The sequence below is a fragment of the Piliocolobus tephrosceles genome, chromosome 11, assembly GCF_002776525.5.
Source record: "Piliocolobus tephrosceles isolate RC106 chromosome 11, ASM277652v3, whole genome shotgun sequence".
NCBI lineage: Eukaryota > Metazoa > Chordata > Mammalia > Primates > Cercopithecidae > Piliocolobus > Piliocolobus tephrosceles.
Genome location: NC_045444.1, coordinates 87,364,822 through 87,388,036, shown reverse-complemented (window position 1 = coordinate 87,388,036; position 23,215 = coordinate 87,364,822). Strand labels below are relative to the sequence as shown.

At 41.7% G+C, this 23,215-nt stretch overlaps 1 protein-coding gene across 3 annotated transcripts; it reads right to left on the bottom strand.

The window, feature by feature from the left end:
* Positions 1-1,619: 1,619 nt before the first annotated feature.
* Positions 1,620-23,149, bottom strand: NDUFB3 (NADH:ubiquinone oxidoreductase subunit B3). 3 transcript variants are annotated; one of them, XM_023218713.1, is made up of 4 exons: positions 22,829-23,122; positions 21,727-21,820; positions 9,048-9,189; positions 1,620-1,916 (listed from the first exon to the last, which is right to left on the bottom strand). In XM_023218713.1, exons 3-4 carry the CDS (start codon positions 9,185-9,187, stop codon positions 1,760-1,762), a joined length of 297 nt encoding a protein of 98 aa, XP_023074481.1. In that variant the 5' UTR covers positions 9,188-9,189; positions 21,727-21,820; positions 22,829-23,122; the 3' UTR covers positions 1,620-1,759. The 3 variants fall into 3 exon arrangements, with proteins under 3 accessions (XP_023074481.1, XP_023074472.1, XP_023074463.1); XM_023218704.1 differs by having other exon boundaries at positions 21,727-21,809; XM_023218695.1 differs by lacking the exon at positions 21,727-21,820 and having other exon boundaries at positions 22,829-23,149.
* Positions 23,150-23,215: the final 66 nt, after the last annotated feature.

Sequence of the window (23,215 nt, the reverse complement as noted above, 5' to 3'; positions counted from 1 at the left end):
GCCAACATGACAAAACCCATCTCTTCTAAAAATACAAAAATTTGCTGGGCGTGGTTGTGGGCGCCTGAAATCCCAGCTAGCTGGGGGGCTGAAGCAGAATCACTTGAACCCAGAAGTTAGAGGTTGCAGTGAGCTGAGATTGTGCCACTGCCCACCCCTCTAGGTTGGGAGGAAGACTCATTCTCAAACAAACAAAAAAGAAAAAAATTCACCTTGGGATTTTCTACGTTTCATTATTTAAACAAAATTATCACCCCTCCTCAACGAGTGTTAAATCTATTTTTGTTTTTTCGGAGACAGAGTCTTGCTCTGTCACCCAGGCTGGAGTGCAGTAGCGTGATCTCAGCTCACTGGAACTTCTGCCTACTGGGATCAAGTGATTCTCCCACCTCAGCCTCCCAAGTACTTGGGATTACATGTGCCCACCACCACGTCTGGCTAAATTTTTGTTTTTTTAGTAGAGTTGGGGTTTCACCATGTTGGTCAGGCTGGTCTCCAACTCTTGAGATTAAGTGATCTGCCTGCCTTGGCCTCCCAAAGTGTTGGGATTACAGGCATGAGCCACTGCACCTAAACAAATCTTCAATTAGGGATATAAATTTTAAAAAGTCAATGATGTTGGGAGAATGTCTAGTTTATTGTTAGAAATACAGAAAAAGGTCAGGCGCAGTGGGTCATGTAATCCCAGCACTTTGGGAGGCCAAGGCAAGTAGATCATTTGAGCCCAGGAGTTTGAGACCAGCTTGGGCAACAAGGCGAAACCCCAGCTCTACTAAAAGTACAAAAAGATAGCCTGATATGGTGGAAGGATCCCTTGAGCCCAGGGAGGCTGGGGCTGCAGTGAGCCAAGATCATTGCATTCTAGTCTGGGTGACAGAGCAAAACCCTCCCCCACCCAAAAAAAAGAAGAAGAAGAAAGTAAGGTTTTTCATGACACAGGAAGAATGAAGACTAAGCAAGAGTAGAAAATACTACAATTAAGAAAAATGAACATGATACATGGATGTGTTAACCAGAAGAGGGTAGTAAGTATTTACAGTAGAATCTGGCTTCCTCTAAACCATCTGAAGAGGACGATAAAAGCAGCAAGGCCAACTCCCATTTAAAAACTTGTTAGTGCCAGCTAGGCCAGGACTAGTTAAATAAAAAAAGATTAAAACAAACTTCTTTTTTTTTTTTTTTTGAGGCAGAGTCTTGCTCCGTCGCCCGGACTGGAGTGCAGTGGCCGGATCTCAGCTCACTGCAAGCTCCGCCTCCCGGGTTTACGCCATTCTCCTGCCTCAGCCTCCCGAGTAGCTGGGACTACAGGCACCCACCACCTCGCCTGGCTAGTTTTTGTATTTTTAGTAGAGACGGGGTTTCACCGTGTTAGCCAGGATGGTCTCGATCTCCTGACCTCGTGATCCGCCCGTCTCGGCCTCCCAAAGTGCTGGGATTACAGGCTTGAGCCACCGCGCCCGGCCAAAACAAACTTCTTAGAACATGTCCATTTGCTCAAATATATGATGCCTGCCTGTTATATGCAGAACGCACTACTGCTGTTCTCCAACCCCCTATGTATTCTAAACCAAATCTGATATGGCTTGAGACTTTTATTTTTAAAGAATGACAAAAAAAGATTGGCATATATATATATTTTATTTTACTTTATTAAATCTTACTAATATTCTGTAAGGGACAAACCAGACGAGTAGGCTATAGTGAAGAAATCTTATTTTGGAGAGTTAAGAAACCACTATGATACTTCCAGGTATTATCTTCAGTGATGCTTCTTATCTTTATTCAGGGAATTCAGGTAATATTCAGCTCCTACAGCTACCACAAATGCAGCAAATCCCCATTTGAATCCTTTAAAGAATACATCAAAAAAGGAAACACGCTTTGCAAAGCCGCCCATGTATCTCCAAGCTTCATTGCTAGGAAAAAAAAAGGAAAAAATTATAATCATATACAATTGTGTGTATATACATCGAATATATTTAATTTTCATCTTTCTAATCGACTTAAATGCTACCCTACAGAAGATCATTCAAGTGAATCGCAATAGGAATCTTTCTGTGGCATAGGATAATTAAGTATATGCCCAAGTTTCACATATAAAATAGAAGAATGAACTCTTGATGGTTTCACATTTAATAGTCATATGCCTCAGGATTTTACAAAGCCTTCCAATGCAAGACTCACTTCAGCTTATCTGTCACAGGTCAGATGGACTCTGCCCACACTAGTCATTATAACATCATGGAAAGATGATGTTAGAGACTTGGTATTAATCTTTGGTATGCCACTTATATTAGATTCAAAATCTTGTAGGCTGGGCAAGATACTTAGCCTGTCATGGTCTGCTTCCTGTTCTATTCAATGATGATCATTATCTCCTTTATAATATCATAAAGATTAAACAGACTCATGCATGATATATTTTGGCAGAGGAGTATGGAGTATGTAACACTTGACATTATTGCTACTATTCAAAAGGATCTCTGCTTCTCCCTACCATAGCAGCCTGAATTTTAGACAACTGATATCCTGCTCTGATAAGCACAAGCCAGTGAAAAAAGTCACGTTATGAAAAACAAAAACCATTTAACTCTGAAATATGACTTAGGAAATACGAAAGCTAATTAAATCTAATTAAGATACCAAAACCAGGCAAAGATGTTAGAAGAAAAGCAGCTACAGAATAATATCCCTCATGAACATAGATGCAAATATTCTTTTTTTCTTTTTGGGATGGAGTCTTGCTCTGTCACTGAGGCTGGAGAGCAGTGGCACAATCTCAGCTCACTACAACCTCCACCTCCTGGATTCAAGTGATTCAACCACCTCAGCCTCCCGAGTAGCTGGGATTACAGGCACGCACTACCATGCCCTGCTAATGTTTGTTTGTTTGTTTGTTTATTTATTTATTTATTTAGGACAGAGTCTCACTCTGTTGCCCAGGCTGGAGTGCAGTGGCATGATCTCGACTCACTGCAACCTCCGCCTCCCAGGTTCAAGCAATTCTCTGCCTTGGCCTCCTGAGTAGCTGGGATTATAGGTGCCTGCCACCACGTCCGGCTAATTTTTGTATTTTTTTTTTTTTGTGAGACAGAGTCTCACACTGTTGCCTCACACTGTTGCCTGCCCTGGAGTGCAATGGCGCTATCTCAGCTAACTGCAACCTTCACCTCCCAGGTTCATGGGATTCTCCTGCCTCAGCCTCCCCAGTAGCTGGGATTACAGGCGCACACCACCACATCTGGCTAATTTTTTGTATTTTTAGTAGAGACGGGGTTTCACTATGTTGGCCAGACTGGTCTCGAACTCTAGACCTTGTGATTCGCCCACCTTGGCCTCCCAAAGTGCTGGGATTATAGGCATGAGCCACCGCACCCAATAGTGTTTTTTTTTTTTTTTTTTTTTTTAGTAGAGATGGGGTTTCACCGTATTGGCCAGGCTGGTCTCAAACTCCTGACCTTGTGATCCACCTGCCCTGGCCTCCCAAAGTGCTGGGATTACAGGCATAAGCCACTGTGCCCGGCCCATTTTTGTAATTTTAGTAGAGACAGGGTTTCGCCATGTTGGTCAGGCTGGTTTCGAACTTCCAGCCTCAAGTGATCCGCCTGCCTTGGCTTCCCAAAGTGCTGAGATTACACGCATGAACCACCACACCTGGCGCAAATATTCTTAACAAAATTTTAGAAAATTGAATCTGGCAGGATATAAAAATGGTAATACAGCATAATGAAGTAGGGTTCACTCCAGGAATGCAAGATTGGCTTGTATTTGAAAATTAATAGAAGTAATTCGCCATATTAACAGAATAAAAAAGAAAAAACTATGAACATTTCAACAGACGCAGAAAAAGCATTTAACAAAATCCAATATCCATTAATGGTGATAACAGGATAGGCGTGGTGGCTCATGCCTGTAATCCTAGCACTTTGGGAGGTCAAGGTGTGTGGATCACCTGAGGTCGGGAGCTTGAGACCAGCCTGGCTAACATTTTAGTCTCTACTAAAAAAACAAAATTAGCCGGGTGTGGTGGTACATGCCTGTAATCCCAGCTACTCGGGAGGCTGAGGCAGAAGAATCGCTTGAACCCAGTAGGCGGAGATTGTGGTGAGCCAAGATCTTGCCATTGCACTCCAGCCTGGGAAACAAGAGCAAAATTTCGTCTCAAAAAAAAAAAAAAAAAAAAAAAAAAAAAAATAAAATGCTTAGTAATCTAGAAATAGAGAGAAATTCCTCATCTTGATAAAAGGCACCTAGGAGATCACTACAAGAAACATCATACTAAGTGGTGACCCACCAAATGTTTTCTGCCAGTTGGGAATAAGGCAAGGACATCCACCGCTTTCATTCAACATTATACTAGTGGTGTTAGCCAGTACAAAAATGGAAGAAAAAGAAATAAAAAGTTTACAGATTGAAAAGAAACAAGTAACAATGTATTTGTAGACAGAATGATTGTTTATGAAGAACATTCTAACAAATCTGTAAAAAAAACTACTTGAACTAAAAAGTGAATTTAGCAAGGTAATGAGATATAAAATCAAAATACAAAAGTCAACTGTGTTTACAAGTATTAGCAATGAACAACTGGAAGTTGAGATTTTAAAATACTATTTACAATATCATCAAAAAATAAAATAATTCAGGCTGGGTGCTGTAGCTCAGATCTGTAATTCCAGCACTCTGAGAGGCTGAGGTGGTCAAATCATGTGAGTTCAGGATTTTGAGACCAGCTTGGACAACACAGGAAAACCTCATCTCAACAAAAAATACAAAAATTAGCTGGGCATGGTGGCACACACCTGTAGTCCCAGCTACTTGGGAGGCTGAGGTGGGAGGATGATTTCAGCCCAGGAGGTAGAGGCTGCAATGAACCAAAACTGCACCACTGCACTCCATCCTGGGCGACAGAGACTCTGTCTCCCAAACAAACAAACAAACAAACAAACAAAGCCAGGCATAATGGCTCACACCTGTAATCCTAGAACTTTGGGAAGCCGAGGCGAGTGGATCACTTGTCAGGAGTTCAAGACAAGCCTGGCCAACATGGTGAATCCCCATCTCTACTAAAAAAATACAAAAATTAGGCCTGGTGCGGTGGCTAATGCCTGTAATTCCAGCACTTTGGGAGGCCGAGGCGGGCGGATCATGAGGTCCGGATATCGAGACCATCCTGGCTAACATGGTGAAACCCCACCTCTACTAAAAAATACAAAAAATTGGCTGGGCGCGGTGGCTCAAGCCTGTAATCCCAGCACTTTGGGAGGCCGAGACGGGCGGATCACTAGGTCAGGAGATCGAGACCATCCTGGCTAACACGGTGAAACCCCGTCTCTACTAAAAATACAAAAACTAGCTGGGCGAGGTGGCGGGCGCCTGTAGTCTCAGCTACTCGGGAGGCTGAGGCAGGAGAATGGCGTAAACCCGGGAGGTGGAGCTTGCAGTGAGCTGAGATCCGGCCACTGCACTCCAGTCTGGGTGACAGAGCAAGACTCCGCCTCAAAAAAAAAAAACAAAACAAAACAAAAAAAAAATTAGCTGGGCATGGTGGTAGGTGCCTGTAGGCCCAGCTACTCGGGAGGCTGAGGCAGGAGAATGGTATGAACCCAGGAGGCGGAGCTTGCAGTGAGCCGTGATCATGCCATTGCACTCCAGCACCGGCAACAGAGTGAGACTCTGTTTAAAAAAAAAAAAAATTTTTGCCGGGCGTGGTGGCACGTGTCTCTAATCCCAGCTACTCAGGAGGCTGAGGCAGAAGAATTGCTTGAACCCAGGAGGCAGAGGTTGCAGTTAGCCAAGATCATGCCACTGCACTCCAGCCGGGGCGACAGAGTGAGACTCTTTCTTCCAGAAAAAAAAAAAAAAAAATTAATAAAATAAATAATTAATTCAGTATAAATTAAATATGTGCAAGACCTGTACATAAAGCAATAAAATACTGCTGAGAAAATGAACAAGACCTAAATTGCCCATGGACTAGAAGACTTAATATTGTTAAGACATCAATTATCTCTAAATTTTTTGTTTTCTTTGTTTTAAGATGGAGTCTTACTCTGTTGCTCAGGCTGGAGTGCAATGGCACGATCCTGGTTCATTGTAAACTCCACCTCCCAGGTTCAAGTGATTCTCCTGCCTCAGCCTCCTGAGTAGCTGAGAGTACAGGCACCTGCTACCACACCTGCCTAATTTTTGTATTTTTAGTAGAGACAGGGTTCACCATGTTGCCCAGACTGGTCTCGAACACCTGACCTTAAGTGATCCATCCACCTCGGCCCCCCAAAGTGCTGGAATTACAGGCGTGAGCCACCATGCCCAGCCCCTAAATTGATGGGAATCTGATTCTATGTGGATGTGAACTAGATTCCCATTGTGAATATATGTGAAACAGATTCAATGTGATCCCAATTAAAATCCAAGCAGGGATTTTAATAGAAATTGTCAGGTTCATTCCAAAGTTTATATGTAAATGCAAAGGACCTAGAATAGCTAAAACAATTTTTTTTAAATTGGAGATCTTGGCTGGGCACAGTGGCTCACGCCTGTAATCCCAGCACTTTGAGAGGCCAAGGGAGGTAGATTACGAGGTTGGGAGATCGAGACCATCCTGGCTGACAGGGTGAAACCCCGTTTCTACTAAAAATACAAAAAATTAGCCAGGCGTGGTGGCGGGCGCCTGTAGTCCCAGCTACTCGGGAGGCTGAGGCAGGAGAATGGCGTGAACCCGGGACGTGGAGCTGGCAGTGAGCTGAGACTGCGCCACTGCACTCTAGCCTGGGCGGCACAGCGAGACTCCATCTCAAAAAAAAAAAAAAAAAAAAAAAAAGTTGGAGATCTTATGCTACGTGATTTAAAGACAATGTGGTATTGGCATAAGGGTGGACATATTAATGAGGGTGGATATATTAATGAGGGTAACAGAATAGAGTCCAGACATAGATCCCATAGATACAGTCAATTGATTTTTTTATATTCTTGAGACAAGGTCTCTCTCTGTTGCCCAGGCTGAAGTGCAGTGGCCAGATCTTGGCTCACTGCCACCTGGACATCCTGGGCTCAAATGATCTGCCTACCTAAGCCTCCTGAGTAGCTGGGACTACACGTGTGTGTCACCACATCTGGCAATTCTTAAAATTTTTTGTAGAGACAAAGTCTCCACGTACTGCCCAGGCTGGTTTCAAAATCCCAGGCTCAAGCGATCCGCCTGTCTTGGCCTCCCCATGTGCTGGAATTACAGGTGTGAGCCACCACCGTCATTGAGTGTCAAAAATCACTCAGTAGATTTTTGACAACATTCTTAAGGTAATTCAATGGAGGTACAATAGTCTTAATAAATGGTGCTGGAGCAACTTGATGCATATATGTAAAACTACTAACCTTCATCCTTACTTCATATGACACAAAAATGAACTCAAAACAGATCATAGAATGTAAGAAGAACTATAAAAGCTTCTAGAAGAAAGCATAGAAGATAACCTTAGGGTGCAAAAAGCATACATTGTAAAATAAAAAAAATTGCTAAATTGTGAATTCATCAAAATTTAAAATTCTCTGAAAGACATTATTAAGAAAATAAAAAGATAAGCCACACTATGAGAAAAAACATCTGCAAACTTAAAAAACATTTTAAAAAAATCCTTGCATAGGGTCATACTAACTTCTCTGTATTACAATTGTAGTATACATGTTTCTGAAGCAAGCACCACAAAACTTTTATCTGATAAAGGACTTACACTTAAAACAGGTAAATTTTCTTATCTATAAACGATATCTCAATAAAGCTGATTTAAAAATTCTAATGTGAGGCCGGGCGCGGTGGCTCAAGCCTGTAATCCCAGCACTTTGGGAGGCCGAGACGGGTGGATCACGAGGTCAGGAGATCGAGATCATCCTGGCTAACACGGTGAAACCCCGTCTCTACTAAAAATACAAAAAACTAGCCAGGTGAGTTGGCGGGCGCCTGTAGTCCCAGCTACTCGGGAGGCTGAGGCAGGAGAATGGCGTGAACCCGGGAGGTGGAGCTTGCAGTGAGCTGAGATCCGGCCACTGCACTCCAGCCCAGGCAAAAGAGCGAGACTCTGCCTAAAAAAAAAAAAAAAAAAAAAAAAAAAAAAAAAAAAAAAAAAAATTCTAATGTGGCTGGGTATAGTGGTTCACACCTGTAATCGTAACACTTTGGGAGGCCAAGGTGGGCAGATCGCTTCAGCTCAGGAGTTTGAGACCAGCCTAGGCAACATGGCGAAACCCTGCCTCTACTAAAAATACAAAAATTAGCTGGGCATGGTGGCCGTACCTGTAGTCCCAGCTACTAGGGAGGTTGGAGTGGGAGGATCGCTTAAGCTGGGAGATGGAGGTTGCTGTGAGCACACCACTGCATTCCAGTCTGGGTGACAGAGTGAGACCCTGTCTCAAAACAAACAAAAAACTTCAAAGTAGCTGGGCGTGGTGACTCATGCCTGTAATCCCAGCACTTTGGGAGGCCAAGGCAGGAGGATCATGATGTCAAGAGATAGAGACCATCTTGGCCAACATGGTGAAACCCCGTCTCTACTAAAAATACAAAAATTAGCTGGGCATGGTGGCGTGTGTCTGTAATCCCAGCTACTTGGGAGGCTGAGGCAAGAGAATCGCCTGAACCTGGGTGGCGGAGGTTGCCGTGAGCCTAGATCGCACCACTGCACTCCAGCCTGGCAACACAGCAAAACTCCATCTCAAAAACAACAAAAACAAAAACAAACCAGTAAATATTTTAGGCTTTGTGGGTAAAAGAGGTAAAACGGAAGCATTATGTAGGTACATTTATAGGAAAACAGACTTCCACAAATACCTTATTAATAAAATTCAAAATATAATAAGTGAGTACAATTTTTTTGTAATACAGGTCTACTGACGAAAAAAATGGAACTCCTATTTTGGGGGGTAACATTTTGCTTAACTGGGGCTCAAACTAAAAAGCCATTTTTCATGATTCTCTAAGGAGAATACATTGAAAAGCAACATAGAAACTTAATTCTCTAGGATACATTCTATCTAAATTGCTTAACTCATCTTACCGGCCCCATGGATCCCTTAGCCCTTTTGCAGCCAGCTTCTTCTGGATATCTTCTAATGGTGTCCCTTCTATCTTCCATTGTCTATAATCTGGAAGTTCCATTTTATGGTGTCCATGTTCATGTTCATGTCCATGGGCCATGTCTATAAGGAAAATATTAACACAAGTAAGATATATGCAAATTGTAGATATCAAATACCCAAATTTATTGTTTATGTTTTAAGGTGAAGCATTTAATATTTAAAAAAAAAAAAAAGCCAATATAAATACTTGTAAATTTCAGTTAAAAGATTTTATAAAAGTGTCTTATTCCACAACCACGTTCAGTGAGGAAATACACATATACAAAATATAAAAAAGAAAAATAATTGGCAATCCCACCACTCAGAGATAACCACTTACTATCTGGTTCTTTTCTTCATTATAACAATAGTAAACATTTATGGAGTCCTATGTGCCAAGTATACTATGCTAAGATGCTTTATGTGTATTAACTCCATTACTTCTAAAACAACTCTTTGAACTTAAATTATGAGTTCCCCATTTTATAGATAAGGACAATGAGACTCCAAGCAGTTAAGTAACTTTCCAAAGGTAACAAAAACAGTATAGCTGGGATTAGAACCTTGCAGTTTAGTTTCAGAACCCTGCTCCTAACTTCTTCTTCTTATTATTACTTCTTTTTGAGACGGAGTCTTGCTCTGTCGCTCAGGCTAGAATGCAGTGGTGGATCTCGGCTCACTGCAAGCTCTGTCTCCCGGGTTCACGCCATTCTCCTGCCTCAGCCTCCCGGGTAGCTGGGACTACAGGCGCCTGCCACCACGCCCGGCTAATTTTTTGTATTTTTAGTGAAGACAGGGTTTCACCATGTTAGCCAGGATGGTCTCGATCTCCTGACCTCGTGATCTGCCCACCAAAGTGTTGGGATTACAGGTGTGAGTCAGCGCGCCCGGCCTTCTGCTAACTTCTAAGCAATATTGTTTTCCTTTTGAATCCTTTCATAATGCATAAACATATATAACAAAAAGGTTATACACACTGTTTCAAAAATTTTTCTTTAGATGATTCTTTTAAAATGCAGTAATGCTTTTAAATACATATGATTACATGAAGGGTTTCTTTAAAGAGACAGATAGTAAATATTTTAGGCTTTGTGAGTAAAAGAGGTAAAATCGAGGCAATCATGTAGGTACATTTATAGGAAAACACACTTCCAGAAATACTTTATTGATAAAATTCAAAATATAATACGTAACTGAGTACAATTTTGTTGTAATACCGGTCTACTGACGAAAAAATGGGACTCCCATTTTGGCGGGTAACATTTTGCTTAACTGGGGCTCAAAGTTAGTGATCCTTAGCCTCAAAGTGATTACAAATGTTCATTTGTAAAAGCCATTCTTAGCTCATAGACCTTACAAAAATAGGCACTGGGCTGGATTTGGTCCACAGGCTGCAGTTTGCCGATCCCTGAACTAGGCCAACAGAGACCTTAGGACTCCTTTTTATTTTTTTTATTTTTTTTTTGAGACGGAGTCTCGCTCTGTCGCCCAAACTGGAGTGCAGTGGCCGGATCTCAGCTCACTGCAAGCTCCGCCTTTCGGGTTCACGCCATTCTCCTGCCTCAGCCTCCCGAGTAGCTGGGACTACAGGCTCCCGCCACCTCGCCCGGCTAATTTTTTTGTATTTTTTAGTAGAGACGGGGTTTCACCGGGTTAGCCAGGATGGTCTCGATCTCCTGACCTCGTGATCCGCCCGTCTCGGCCTCCCAAAGTGCTGGGATTACAGGCTTGAGCCACCGCACCCGGCCAAGACTCCTTTTTAATCAATAAATTTGCTTCCTTAAATAAAACATGTCCTCAATGGTTATATAAACACTTCAGTTTTACTAGTGTTATTTTAATATATAATATAAAAGTAAACCAGCTCAGTCTTCATTTAAATTGCTAATTCAAATTAAGGGGTATGGTTTAATAATACTATACTATAATTTGTATAAGGTTGGCAGTAGCAATTCTTTTTTTTTTTTTAATTTTTATTTTTCCAAATTCTAATTACTTGGCAAACAGTAGCAATTCTATAATCACTGCTTTTCCAGAAGTAAAACCAAGTAATTATTACCATGATGTCCATATTCATAACTATGAACAGGCCCAATAAGGTAGGATTTCTTTTTTTTTTGAGACAGAGTTTTGCTCTTTTTGCCCAGACTGGAGTGCAATGGTGTGATCTCGGCTCACAGCAACCTCCACCTCCCCCGTTCAAGTGATTCTCCTGCGTCAGTCTTCCGAGTAGCTGGGATTACAGGCATGAGTCACGACGCCCAGCTAATTTTGTATTTTTAATAGAGACGGGGTTTCCCAATGTTGGTCAGGCTGGTCTCGAACTCCCGACCTCAGGTGATGTGACTGCCGTGGCCTCCCAAAGTGCTGGGATTATAGGCATGAGCCACTGCGCCCGGCATGGTAGGCTTTCTTATATTGTATCTTACAAGATAGAGGTAATTATTAGAAAGTGTATATTAAAGACACATTATTGGGAGGCTGAGGGATAAGAATCAAGTGAACCCAGGAGGCAGAGGTTACAGTGAGCCAAGATGGTCCCACCGCACTCCAGCCTGGGCAACAGAGCGAGATTCTGTCTCAAAAAATAAATAGTTCCGAGGGGGGGCGGAGCAAGATGGCCGAATAGGAACAGCTCCAGTCTCCAACTCCCAGCGCGAGCAACACAGAAGACTGATGATTTCTGCATTTTCAACTGAGGTACTGGGGTCATCTCACTAGGGAGTGACGGACAATCGGTGCTGGTCAGCTGCTGCAGCCTGACCAGCGAGAGCTGAAGCAGGGGGAGGCATCGCCTCACCTGGGAAGCGCAAGGGGGAAGGGAATCCCTTTTCCTAGCCAGGGGAACTGAGACACACAACACCTGGAAAATCGGGTAACTCCCACCCCAATACTGCGCTTTAAGCAAACGGGCACACCAGGAGATTATATCCCACATCTGGCCGGGAAGGTCCCACGGCCAGGGAGCCTCCCTCATCGCTAGCACAGCAGTCTGCGATCTAACCGCAAGGCAGCAGCGAGGCTGGGGGAGGGGCGCCAGCCATTGCTGAGGCTTAAGTAGGTAAACAAAGCCGCTGGGAAGCTCAAACTGGGTGGAGCTCACAGCAGCTCAAGGAAACCTGCCTGTCTCTGTAGACTCCACCTCTGGGGACAGGGCACAGCTAAACAACAACAACAAAAAAAGCAGCAGAAACCGCTGCAGATGCAAACGACTCTGTCTGACAGCTTTGAAGAGAGCAGTGGATCTCCCTACACGGAGGCTGAGATCTGAGAAGGGACAGACTGCCTGCTCAAGTGGGTCCCTGACCCCTGAGTAGCCTAACTGGGAGACATCCCCTACTAGGGGCAGTCTGACACCCCACACCTCACAGGGTGGAGTACACCCCTGAGAGGAAGCTTCCAAAGTAAGAATCAGACAGGTACACTCACTGTTCAGCAATATTCTATCTTCTGCAACCTCTGCTGCTGATACCCAGGCAAACAGGGTCTGGAGTGGACCTCAAGCAATCTCCAACAGACCTGCAGCTGAGGGTCCTGACTGTTAGAAGGAAACTATCAAACAGGAAGGACACCTATACCAAAACCCCATCAGTACGTCACCATCATCAAAGACCAGAGGCAGATAAAACCACAAAAGATGGGGAAAAAGCAGGGCAGAAAAGCTGGAAATTCAAAAAATAAGAGCGCATCTCCCCCTGCAAAGGAGCGCAGCTCATCGCCAGCAATGGATCGAAGCTGGTCAGAGAATGACTTTGATGAGATGAGAGAAGAAGGCTTCAGTCCATCAAACCTCTCAGGGCTAAAGGAGGAATTACGTACCCAGCGCAAAGAAACTAAAAATCTTGAAAAAAGAGTGGAAGAATTGACAGCTAGAATAATTAATGCAGAGAAGGTCATAAACGAAATGACAGAGATGAAAACCATGACACGAGAAATACGTGACAAATGCACAAGCTTCAGTAACCGACTCGATCAACTGGAAGAAAGAGTATCAGCGATTGAGGATCAAATGAATGAAACGAAGCGAGAAAAGAAACCAAAAGAAAAAAGAAGAAAAATAAATGAACAAAGCCTGCAAGAAGTATGGGATTATGTAAAAAGACCAAATCTACGTCTGATTGGGGTGCCTGAAAGTGAGGGGGAAAATGGAAACAAGTTGGAAAACACTCTTCAGGATATCATCCAGGAGAACTTCCCCAACCTAGTAGGGCAGGCCAACATTCAAATTCAGGAAATACAGAGAACGCCACAAAGATACTCCTCCAGAAGAGCAACTCCAAGACACATAATTGCCAGATTCACCAAAGTTGAAATGAAGGAAAAAATCTTAAGGGCAGCCAGAGAGAAAGGTCGGGTTACCCACAAAGGGAAGCCCATCAGACTAACAGCAGATCTCTCGGCAGAAACTCTACAAGCCAGAAGAGAGTGGGGGTCGATATTCAACGTTCTTAAAGAAAAGAATTTTAAACCCAGAATTTCATATCCAGCCAAACTAAGTTTCATAAGTGAAGGAGAAATAAAATCCTTTACAGATAAGCAAATGCTTAGAGATTTTGTCACTACCAGGCCAGCCTTACAAGAGACCCTGAAGGAAGCCCTAAACATGGAAAGGAACAACCGGTACCAGCCATTGCAAAAACATGCCAAAATGTAAATACTATCAAGGCTAGGAAGAAACTGCATCAAATAACGAGCAAAATAACCAGTTAATATCATAATGGCAGGATCAAGTTCACACATAACAATATTAACCTTAAATGTAAATGGACTAAATGCTCCAATTAAAAGACACAGACTGGCAAACTGGATAAAGAGTCAAGACCCATCAGTCTGCTGTATTCAGGAGACCCATCTCACATGCAGAGACACACATAGGCTCAAAATAAAGGGATGGAGGAAGATCTACCAAGCAAATGGAGAACAAAAAAGAGCAGGGGTTGCAATACTAGTCTCTGATAAAACAGACTTTAAACCATCAAAGATCAAAAGAGACAAAGAAGGCCATTACATAATGGTAAAGGGATCAATTCAACAGGAAGAGCTAACTATCCTAAATATATATGCACCCAATACAGGAGCACCCAGATTCATAAAGCAAGTCCTTAGAGACTTACAAAGAGACTTAGACTCCCATACAATAATAATGGGAGACTTCAACACTCCACTGTCAACATTAGACAGATCAACGAGACAGAAAGTTAACAAGGATATCCAGGAATTGAACTCATCTCTGCACCAAGTGGACCTAATAGACATCTATAGAACTCTCCACCCCAAACCAACAGAATATACATTCTTCTCAGCACCACATCACACTTATTCCAAAATTGACCACATAATTGGAAGTAAAGCACTCCTCAGCAAATGTAAAAGAACAGAAATTATAACAAACTGTCTCTCAGACCACAGTGCAATCAAACTAGAACTCAGGACTAAGAAACTCAATCAAAACTGCTCAACTACATGGAAACTGAACAACCTGCTCCTGAATGACTACTGGGTACATAACGAAATGAAGGCAGAAATAAAGATGTTCTTTGAAACCAATGAGAACAAAGATACAACATACCAGAATCTCTGGGACACATTTAAAGCAGTGTGTAGAGGGAAATTTATAGCACTAAATGCCCACAAGAGAAAGCTGGAAAGATCTAAAATTGACACTCTAACATCACAATTAAAAGAATTAGAGAGGCAAGAGCAAACACATTCAAAAGCTAGCAGAAGGCAAGAAATAACTAAGATCAGAGCAGAACTGAAGGAGATAGAGACACAAAAAACCCTCCAAAAAAATCAATGAATCCAGGGGTTGGTTTTTTGAAAAGATCAACAAAATTGACAGACCGCTAGCAAGACGAATAAAGAAGAAAAGAGAGAAGAATCAAATAGACGCAATAAAAAATGATAAAGGGGATATCACCACCGACCCCACAGAAATACAAACTACCATCAGAGAATACTATAAACACCTCTACGCAAATCAACTAGAAAATCTAGAAGAAATGGATAATTTCCTGGACACTTACACTCTTCCAAGACTAAACCAGGAAGAAGTTGAATACCTGAATAGACCAAGAGCAGGCTCTGAAATTGAGGCAATAATTAATAGCCTACCAACCAAAAAAAGTGCAGGACCAGATGGATTCACAGCTGAATTCTACCAGAGGTACAAGGAGGAGCTGGTACCATTCCTCCTGAAACTATTCCAATCAATAGGAAAAGAGGGAATCCTCCCTAACTCATTTTATGAGGCCAACATCATCCTGATACCAAAGCCTGGCACAGATACAACAAAAAAAGAGAATTTTAGACCAATATCCCTGATGAATATTGATGCAAAAATCCTCAATAAAATACTGGCAAACCGGATTCAGCAGCACATCAAAAAGCTTATCCACCATGATCAAGTGGGTTTCATCCCTGGGATGCAAGGCTGGTTCAACATTCGCAAATCAATCAACGTAATCCAGCATATAAACAGAACCAAAGACAAGAACCACATGATTATCTCAATAGATGCAGAAAAGGCTTTTGACAAAATTCAACAGCCCTTCATGCTAAAAACGCTCAATAAATTCGGTATTGATGGAACGTACCTCAAAATAATAAGAGCTATTTATGACAAACCCACAGCTAATATCATACTGAATGGGCAAAAACTGGAAAAATTCCCTTAGAAAACTGGCACAAGACAGGGATGCCCTCTCTCACCACTCCTATTCTTTTTTTTTTTTTTTTTTGAGACAGAGTCTCATCTCGCTCTGTCGCCTAGGCTGGAGTGCAGTGGCGCGATCTCGGCTCACTACAAGCTCCGCCTCCCGGGTTTAGGCCATTCTCCTGCCTCAGCCTCCCGAGTAGCTGGGACTACAGGCGCCCGCCATCTCGCCCGGCTAGTTTTTTGTATTTTTAGTAGAGACGGGGTTTCACCGTGTAGACCAGGATGGTCTCGATCTCCTGACCTTGTGATCCACCCGTCTCGGCCTCCCAAAGTGCTGGGATTACAGGCTTGAGCCACCGCGCCCGGCCCACCACTCCTATTCAACATAGTGTTACAAGTTCTGGCTAGGGCAATCAGGCAAGAGAAAGAAATAAAGGGTATTCAGTTAGGAAAAGAAGAAGTCAAATTGTCCCTGTTTGCAGATGACATGATTGTATATTTAGAAAACCCCATTGTCTCAGCCCAAAATCTCCTTAAGCTGATAAGCAACTTCAGCAAAGTCTCAGGATATAAAATTAATGTGCAAAAATCACAAGCATTCTTATACACCAGTAACAGACAAACAGAGAGCCAAATCATGAATGAACTTCCATTCACAATTGCTTCCAAGAGAATAAAATACCTAGGAATCCAACTTACAAGGGATGTAAAGGACTTCTTCAAGGAGAACTACAAACCACTGCTCAGTGAAATAAAAGAGGACACAAACAAATGGAAGAACATACCATGCTCATGGATAGGAAGAATCAATATTGTGAAAATGGCCATACTACCCAAGGTTATTTATAGATTCAATGCCATCCCCATCAAGCTACCAATGAGTTTCTTCACAGAATTGGAAAAAACTGCTTTAAAGTTCATATGGAACCAAAAAAGAGCCCGTATTGCCAAGACAATCCTAAGTCAAAAGAACAAAGCTGGAGGCATCACCCTACCTGACTTCAAACTATACTATAAGGCTACAGTAACCAAAACAGCATGGTACTGGTATCAAAACAGAGATATAGACCAACGGAATAGAACAGAGTCCTCAGAAGTAATACCACACATCTACAGCCATCTGATCTTTGACAAACCTGAGAGAAACAAGAAATGGGGAAAGGATTCCCTATTTAATAAATGGTGCTGGGAAAATTGGCTAGCCATAAGTAGAAAGCTGAAACTGGATCCTTTCCTTACTCCTTATATGAAGATTAATTCAAGATGGATTAGAGACTTAAATGTTAGACCTAATACCATAAAAACCCTAGAAGAAAACCTAGGTAGTACCATTCAGGACATAGGCATGGGCAAGGACTTCATGTCTAAAACACCAAAAGCAACAGCAGCAAAAGCCAAAATTGACAAATGGGAACTAATTAAACTAAAGAGCTTCTGCACAGAAAAAGAAACTACCATCAGAGTGAACAGGCAACCTACAGAATGGGAGAAAATTTTTGCAATCTATTCATCTGACAAAGGGCTGATATCCAGAACCTACAAAGAACTCAAACAAATTTACTAGAAAAAAAACAGACAACCCCATCAAAAAGTGGGCAAAGGATATGAACAGACATTTCTCAAAAGAAGACATTCATACAGCCAACAGACACATGAAAAAATGCTCATCATCACTCGCCATCAGAGAAATGCAAATCAAAACCACAATGAGATACCATCTCACACCAGTTAGAATGGCAATCATTAAAGTCAGGAAACAACAGGTGTTGGAGAGGATGTGGAGAAATAGGAACACTTTTACACTGTTGGTGGGATTGTAAGCTAGTTCAACCATTATGGAAAACAGTATGGCAATTCCTCAAGGATCTAGAACTAGATGTACCATATGACCCAGCCATCCCACTACTGGGTATATACCCAAAGGATTATAAATCATGCTGCTATAAAGACACATGCACACGTATGTTTATTGCAGCACTATTCACAATAGCAAAGACTTGGAATCAACCTAAATGTCCATCTGTGACAGACTGGATTAAGAAAATGTGGCACATATACACCATGGAATACTATGCAGCCATAAAAAAGGATGAGTTTGCATCCTTTGTAGGGACATGGATGCAGCTGGAAACCATCATTCTTAGCAAACTATCACAGGAACAGAAAACCAAACACCGCATGTTCTCACTCATAGGTGGGAACTGAACAATGAGATCACTTGGACTCGGGAAGGGGAACATCACACACCGGGGCCTATCATGGGCAGGGGGAAGGGGGAAGGGATTGCATTGGGAGTTATACCTGATATAAATGACGAATTGATGGGTGCTGATGAGTTGATGGGTGCAGCACACCAACATGGCACAAGTATACATATGTAACAAACCTGCACGTTATGCACATGTATCCTAGAACTTATAGTATAATAATAAAAAAAACATTTCCAAGATATGAGGAAAAAATTGTACATACTAACTGTGAAAAACCAACACTTATTATTATTTGTAAACATGTTAAGATACTAAAGAAACATTATGTTGATGATTTTCACATTTAATTTTATATATATATATATATGGTTTTTTTTTTAAAGATAGAGGGTCTTGCGCTGGATCATAGCTCACTGCAGCCTCAAACTCCTAGGCTCAAGTGATTGTCCTGCCTCAGCCTCCTGAGTAGCTAGGACTACAGGAGCGTGCACAACATCTGGCTAATTTTTAAATGTTTTATAGCGATGGAACATCCCTATGTTGTCCAGACTGGTCTCAAACTCCTCGCCTCAAATGATCCTCGATCCTCTGGCATATGCCTCCCAAAATGCTGGGATTACAGTGGGGTTACAACCATGCCCAGGAAGATTTTCACATTTAAATGAAAATGAAAATCAATACTCTCAAACACAAGTTAAAACTACAACACAACTCTGATTGAAACATTTAACCCATTATTACTTGGTAGATTCAATAAAATGAAGGAAAAAATTATGGTGTCAGATTTCAGACTGACTTTTGAGACTGAATACATTTATTACGAAAGAAGATCATTACAAGTGTTTATTTAGAATGATAATGTCTTGGCTTCTGCATACCATGTTTTCAAAAAATCTTTTTTAAAATAAGGCTTCCTTTTAAAAATGCTTAAAGAGATTACAAGAGAAACCCTTATTTTGGCAAATGTCAATTCTAGAATATTAACCTGAGGATCAATGTATTTGGAGGAGTATAAAACAAAGGGTCAAGAATTTTGATAAAATAGTTTTTGAAAATAAAAGTTGAAACATTACCATGGTATAAAGACTATTTTGAAATTATAATACTACTGTGCTTAAACTATTAAGTAATTTGAAAGATAAATCTTTGAAAGAAAACATGAAAGTATACATACCCTCATTTCTCCTATACAAATTTATTTATATATACATTCAATGTATTTTCTCTTCTAGCTAATTATTTCAGAAGTATCCTTTTCATAGGAATTTACTAAATATAAATTTAAATGACTTTTCAAAAAGAGCGGAAAGTTGAAAACACTATCTCTAGGAAACCTTTCATTTTCTTTTTCAGTTTTTTTACAAACAGGATCTTCCTATGTTGCCCACGCTGCTGTTGAACTCCTGGCCTCAAGGATTCCTCCCTCCTTGGCCTCCTAAAATATTGGGATTACAGGCATGAGCCATGGCACCTGGCCCATTTTTCTTTTTAAACTTATTTCTATTTCCAAAGAGCTATAAATCAAACAATGATATCGTGATCATGTAAAGTAAGAGCTTGAAATTCTCCTACTTTGCACTAGTAAAAGTAAAATCCAAGGCAAATCGCTTAATTTCCCTGAACTTCAGTTTCTTCATATAACATGAGGATAAAACTTACCTTGCAAGATTGTTGAGAGCTGAGGAAAACACATTGTGATGTACTTTCTACTTTCACACTTAGGTGGTGAGAATGCAACTTAGCACAACCATTCTGAAAAACTGGCATGACCTAGAAAAGCTGAACATGGCCAGGCGCAGTGGCACATGCCTGTAATCCCAGCACTGTGGGAGGCCGAGGCAGGTGGATCACTTGAGGCCAGGAGTTGAGACCAGCCTGGCCAACATGGGGAAACCCCGTCTCTACTAAAAATACAAAAATTAGCCAGGTGTGGTGGCACACACCTGTAGTCCCAGCTACTCAGGAGGCTGAGGCAGGAGAATCACTTGAAACCAACAGGTGGAGGTTGCAGTGAGCCGAGACTGCACCACCACACTCCAGCCTGAGTGACAGAGTGAGACTCTATCTCAAAAAAAAAAAAAAAAGAAAAGAAAAAAGAAAAGCTGAACATACGAATACCTTATGGCCACCAATTCCACTCCTAGTATATATATTCTAGATAGATACCGTCCAATATGGTAGCCACTAGCACTTGAAATGTGGCTGGTACAATTGCGAACTGGGAATTTTAATTTAATTTTAATTAATTTAATCTCAAAACAGATGATCAAATTGTTATTAGAAAATATTAAAGTGTCTTTGGAGGCCAGGCATGGTGGCTCACGCCTGTAAATACCAGCACTTTGAGAGGCTGAGGCAGGTGGAACACCTGAGGTCAGGAGTTCAATAAAAGCCTAACCAACATGGCAAAACCCCATCTCTACTAAAAATAAAAAAATTAGTTGGGCATGGTAGTGTATGCCAGTAGTTCCAGCTACTAGGGAGGGTGAGACAGGAGAATCACCTGACCCTGGGAGGTGAAGGTTGCACTGTGCTGAGATTGCACCACTCACTCCAGCCTGGGCGACAGAGTGAGACTCTGTCTCAAAAAAAAAATAAATAAATAAAAATAAAATAAAATAAATAAATAAATAAAATAAAGTGTCTTTGGAACAATTTGGATATATGAATTTATCAACTGTAAATCTTATAATCACAGATCAAAGGTTTCCATTTATGGAACATAAAAAATATATTTAAAATATTTTCTTAGAGACATCAAGACTCTTGTCTCTAAAAAAACAAAACAAAAAATTTTTTTTTGAGATAGCCTCACTCTGTCGCCAGGCTGGAGTACAATGGGTGGTGCGATCTCGGCTCACCGCAACCTCCGCCTCCTGGGTTCTAGTGATTCTCCTGCCTCAGCCTCCCGAGTAGCTGGGATTATAGGCGTCACCACCACACACGGCTAATTTTTTGTACTTTTAGTAGAGACGGGGTTTCACCATGTTGGTCAGGATGGTCTCGATCTGCAGACCTAATTATCCACCTGCCTCGGCCACCCAAAGTGTTGGGATTACAGACGTGAGCCATCATGCCCAGCCTAAGAAATATATTTTTATTTATTTATTTATTTTTATTTTTATTTTTAGTTTTTGAGATGGAGTCTCGCTCTGTCGCCCGGGCTGGAGTGCAGTGGCTGGATCTCAGCTCACTGCAAGCTCCGCCTCCCAGGTTTACGCCATTCTCCAGCCTCAGCCTCCCGAGTAGCTGGGACTACAGGCGCCAGCCACCTCGCCCGGCTAGCTTTTTTTTAAAATTTTTTAGTAGAGACAGGGTTTCACCGTGTTAGCCAGGATGGTCTCGAACTCCTGACCTCGTGATCCGCCCGTCTCGGCCTCCCAAAGTGCTGGGATTACAGGCTTGAGCCACCGCGCCCGGCCAGAAATATATTTTCAAAAGAATCTTTATAGCCACCTTGTTTATTCTATCTCCCAACTGCAAACAACCCAAATGTCCAATAACAACAGAAGCGATTATGGTGTAGTCACACTATATATTATACAACCAAAAACTACATGCAAAAGTATGACTGAATCTTCACAAACATAATAATGAGCAAGGGGTGAGTCAGAAAAAAAATACACATGCGCTCGGATCCCATTTATATAAATTGAAACGCCTAACAATTCGTTTTTTAGGAATTCATCATAGACGGAAAAATTAAAGTAAAACAAGTGAGTGCTTAGCACAAGTCAGGATAATGGTTACCTCTTGGTGGAGGAGATGGAATCACAGAAACATACAGGCAGCTTCTAACGCAGTGTTTTTCAACCAATTTTTAATTATTGTCCCTGTAAGGAACCTTTCTAGACATTTTATTCCTAATCACAACCCTCCCACCATGAAAATTTAACACTACATATATACTATATATCTGTTTATATACTGTGGCCCTTTGGAGGGACACAACTCATTGTAGTAACTAAGACCTACTACCCCAGCCCCACCAATTTTCACCCCCCGAAATGCAAAATCACCCCTGTTAAGAATGCATGTTCTAAGGTATTGGCAATGCTTTATTTTCTAATCTAAGAGGTGGTTACGGGAGTGTCTGCTTCTGTTAGCTATAATTTTTAAAAATGTATGTTTTATACACCCTTCTGTATGTATACTTGACAATAAAAAATAAAATTAGAAAAATTGACTTAAATTGTGCTGAGGACTGAAAAATGGTGGTTATTTCCGTTTCAGAGCAGCTGAAATAACAGTAAGGAAATTAAATAAAGAAAAAAACATGCAACCAAAAATTTTAAAACCTATCTATCTGTGTCTGAAGTGAATCTAAAAGTCTGATGAAGGTCAACTTCCACTAAAGGAAGCTGGCTCTAAGAAGATGTGTGCTGGTATCCTTTGCCTAAGAAAGAAATAAGAAGATAATGCCACTTCCACTACGTGCAATTTTAGTTTACCGAAGACTATCAAGTATATATCTTAACTTCCTCGTATTTAAAAAACTGTGATTATATGAATATTAGGAAATAAAAAACAAATGAACTGTTTTATTTTTACTGATGCTGTTCTTCTGCCTTTGTTCTATTCAAAGCCAAACAAAGATAATTTTGCGTGTGGCAAAGGCGGGAAAAAGCACTTCTATGTAACAACTACAGTAATGCTCACTGAATCCTCCAACCACCCCTCCCTACCCCAACTTAAACTAAGACTTCATTAGTTCTCGCCTGCTAGTTCTTTCATCTCCCTTCCAGCCTCCCATCCTTGTTCATTTATTTAGTCTCTCCTTTTCTACACTCCCCAGAATAGAATCTAGCTCTTAATCCTAATCAACGGGTCTCCCACCAACTCCCTAATTTACCTGACTGCAAGCTGACCTCTCAGGACACTCAACTCTGCAACCGGAACCAACCGGAAGCGGAGGTTGTCACCTCGAGTTTCTCACGGCAGGAAAGCAGAGAAGCCGCTTAACGTTCCGGTACTGGGTTAGAGATTCCTAAATCAGGAAGAGATTACACGAAGGAGGCTGGAAGTCGATTATCTTCCCCGCATATGTGCATCTTCAATCTGACTGAGGTAACAGATACTGTAGAAGAGAGAAGGGCGGGGAAGAGAACATGTTCTTCTTGCTTGGGGACGGAACCCTTAGACACCGCACAGGGGGCAGGGCCGCGGACATACTGCAGCCAATCAGGGAGCCTGTTGTTGAGCGCGTGCTCTCACCCAATGAGAGGGCTGGTTGTTGCGC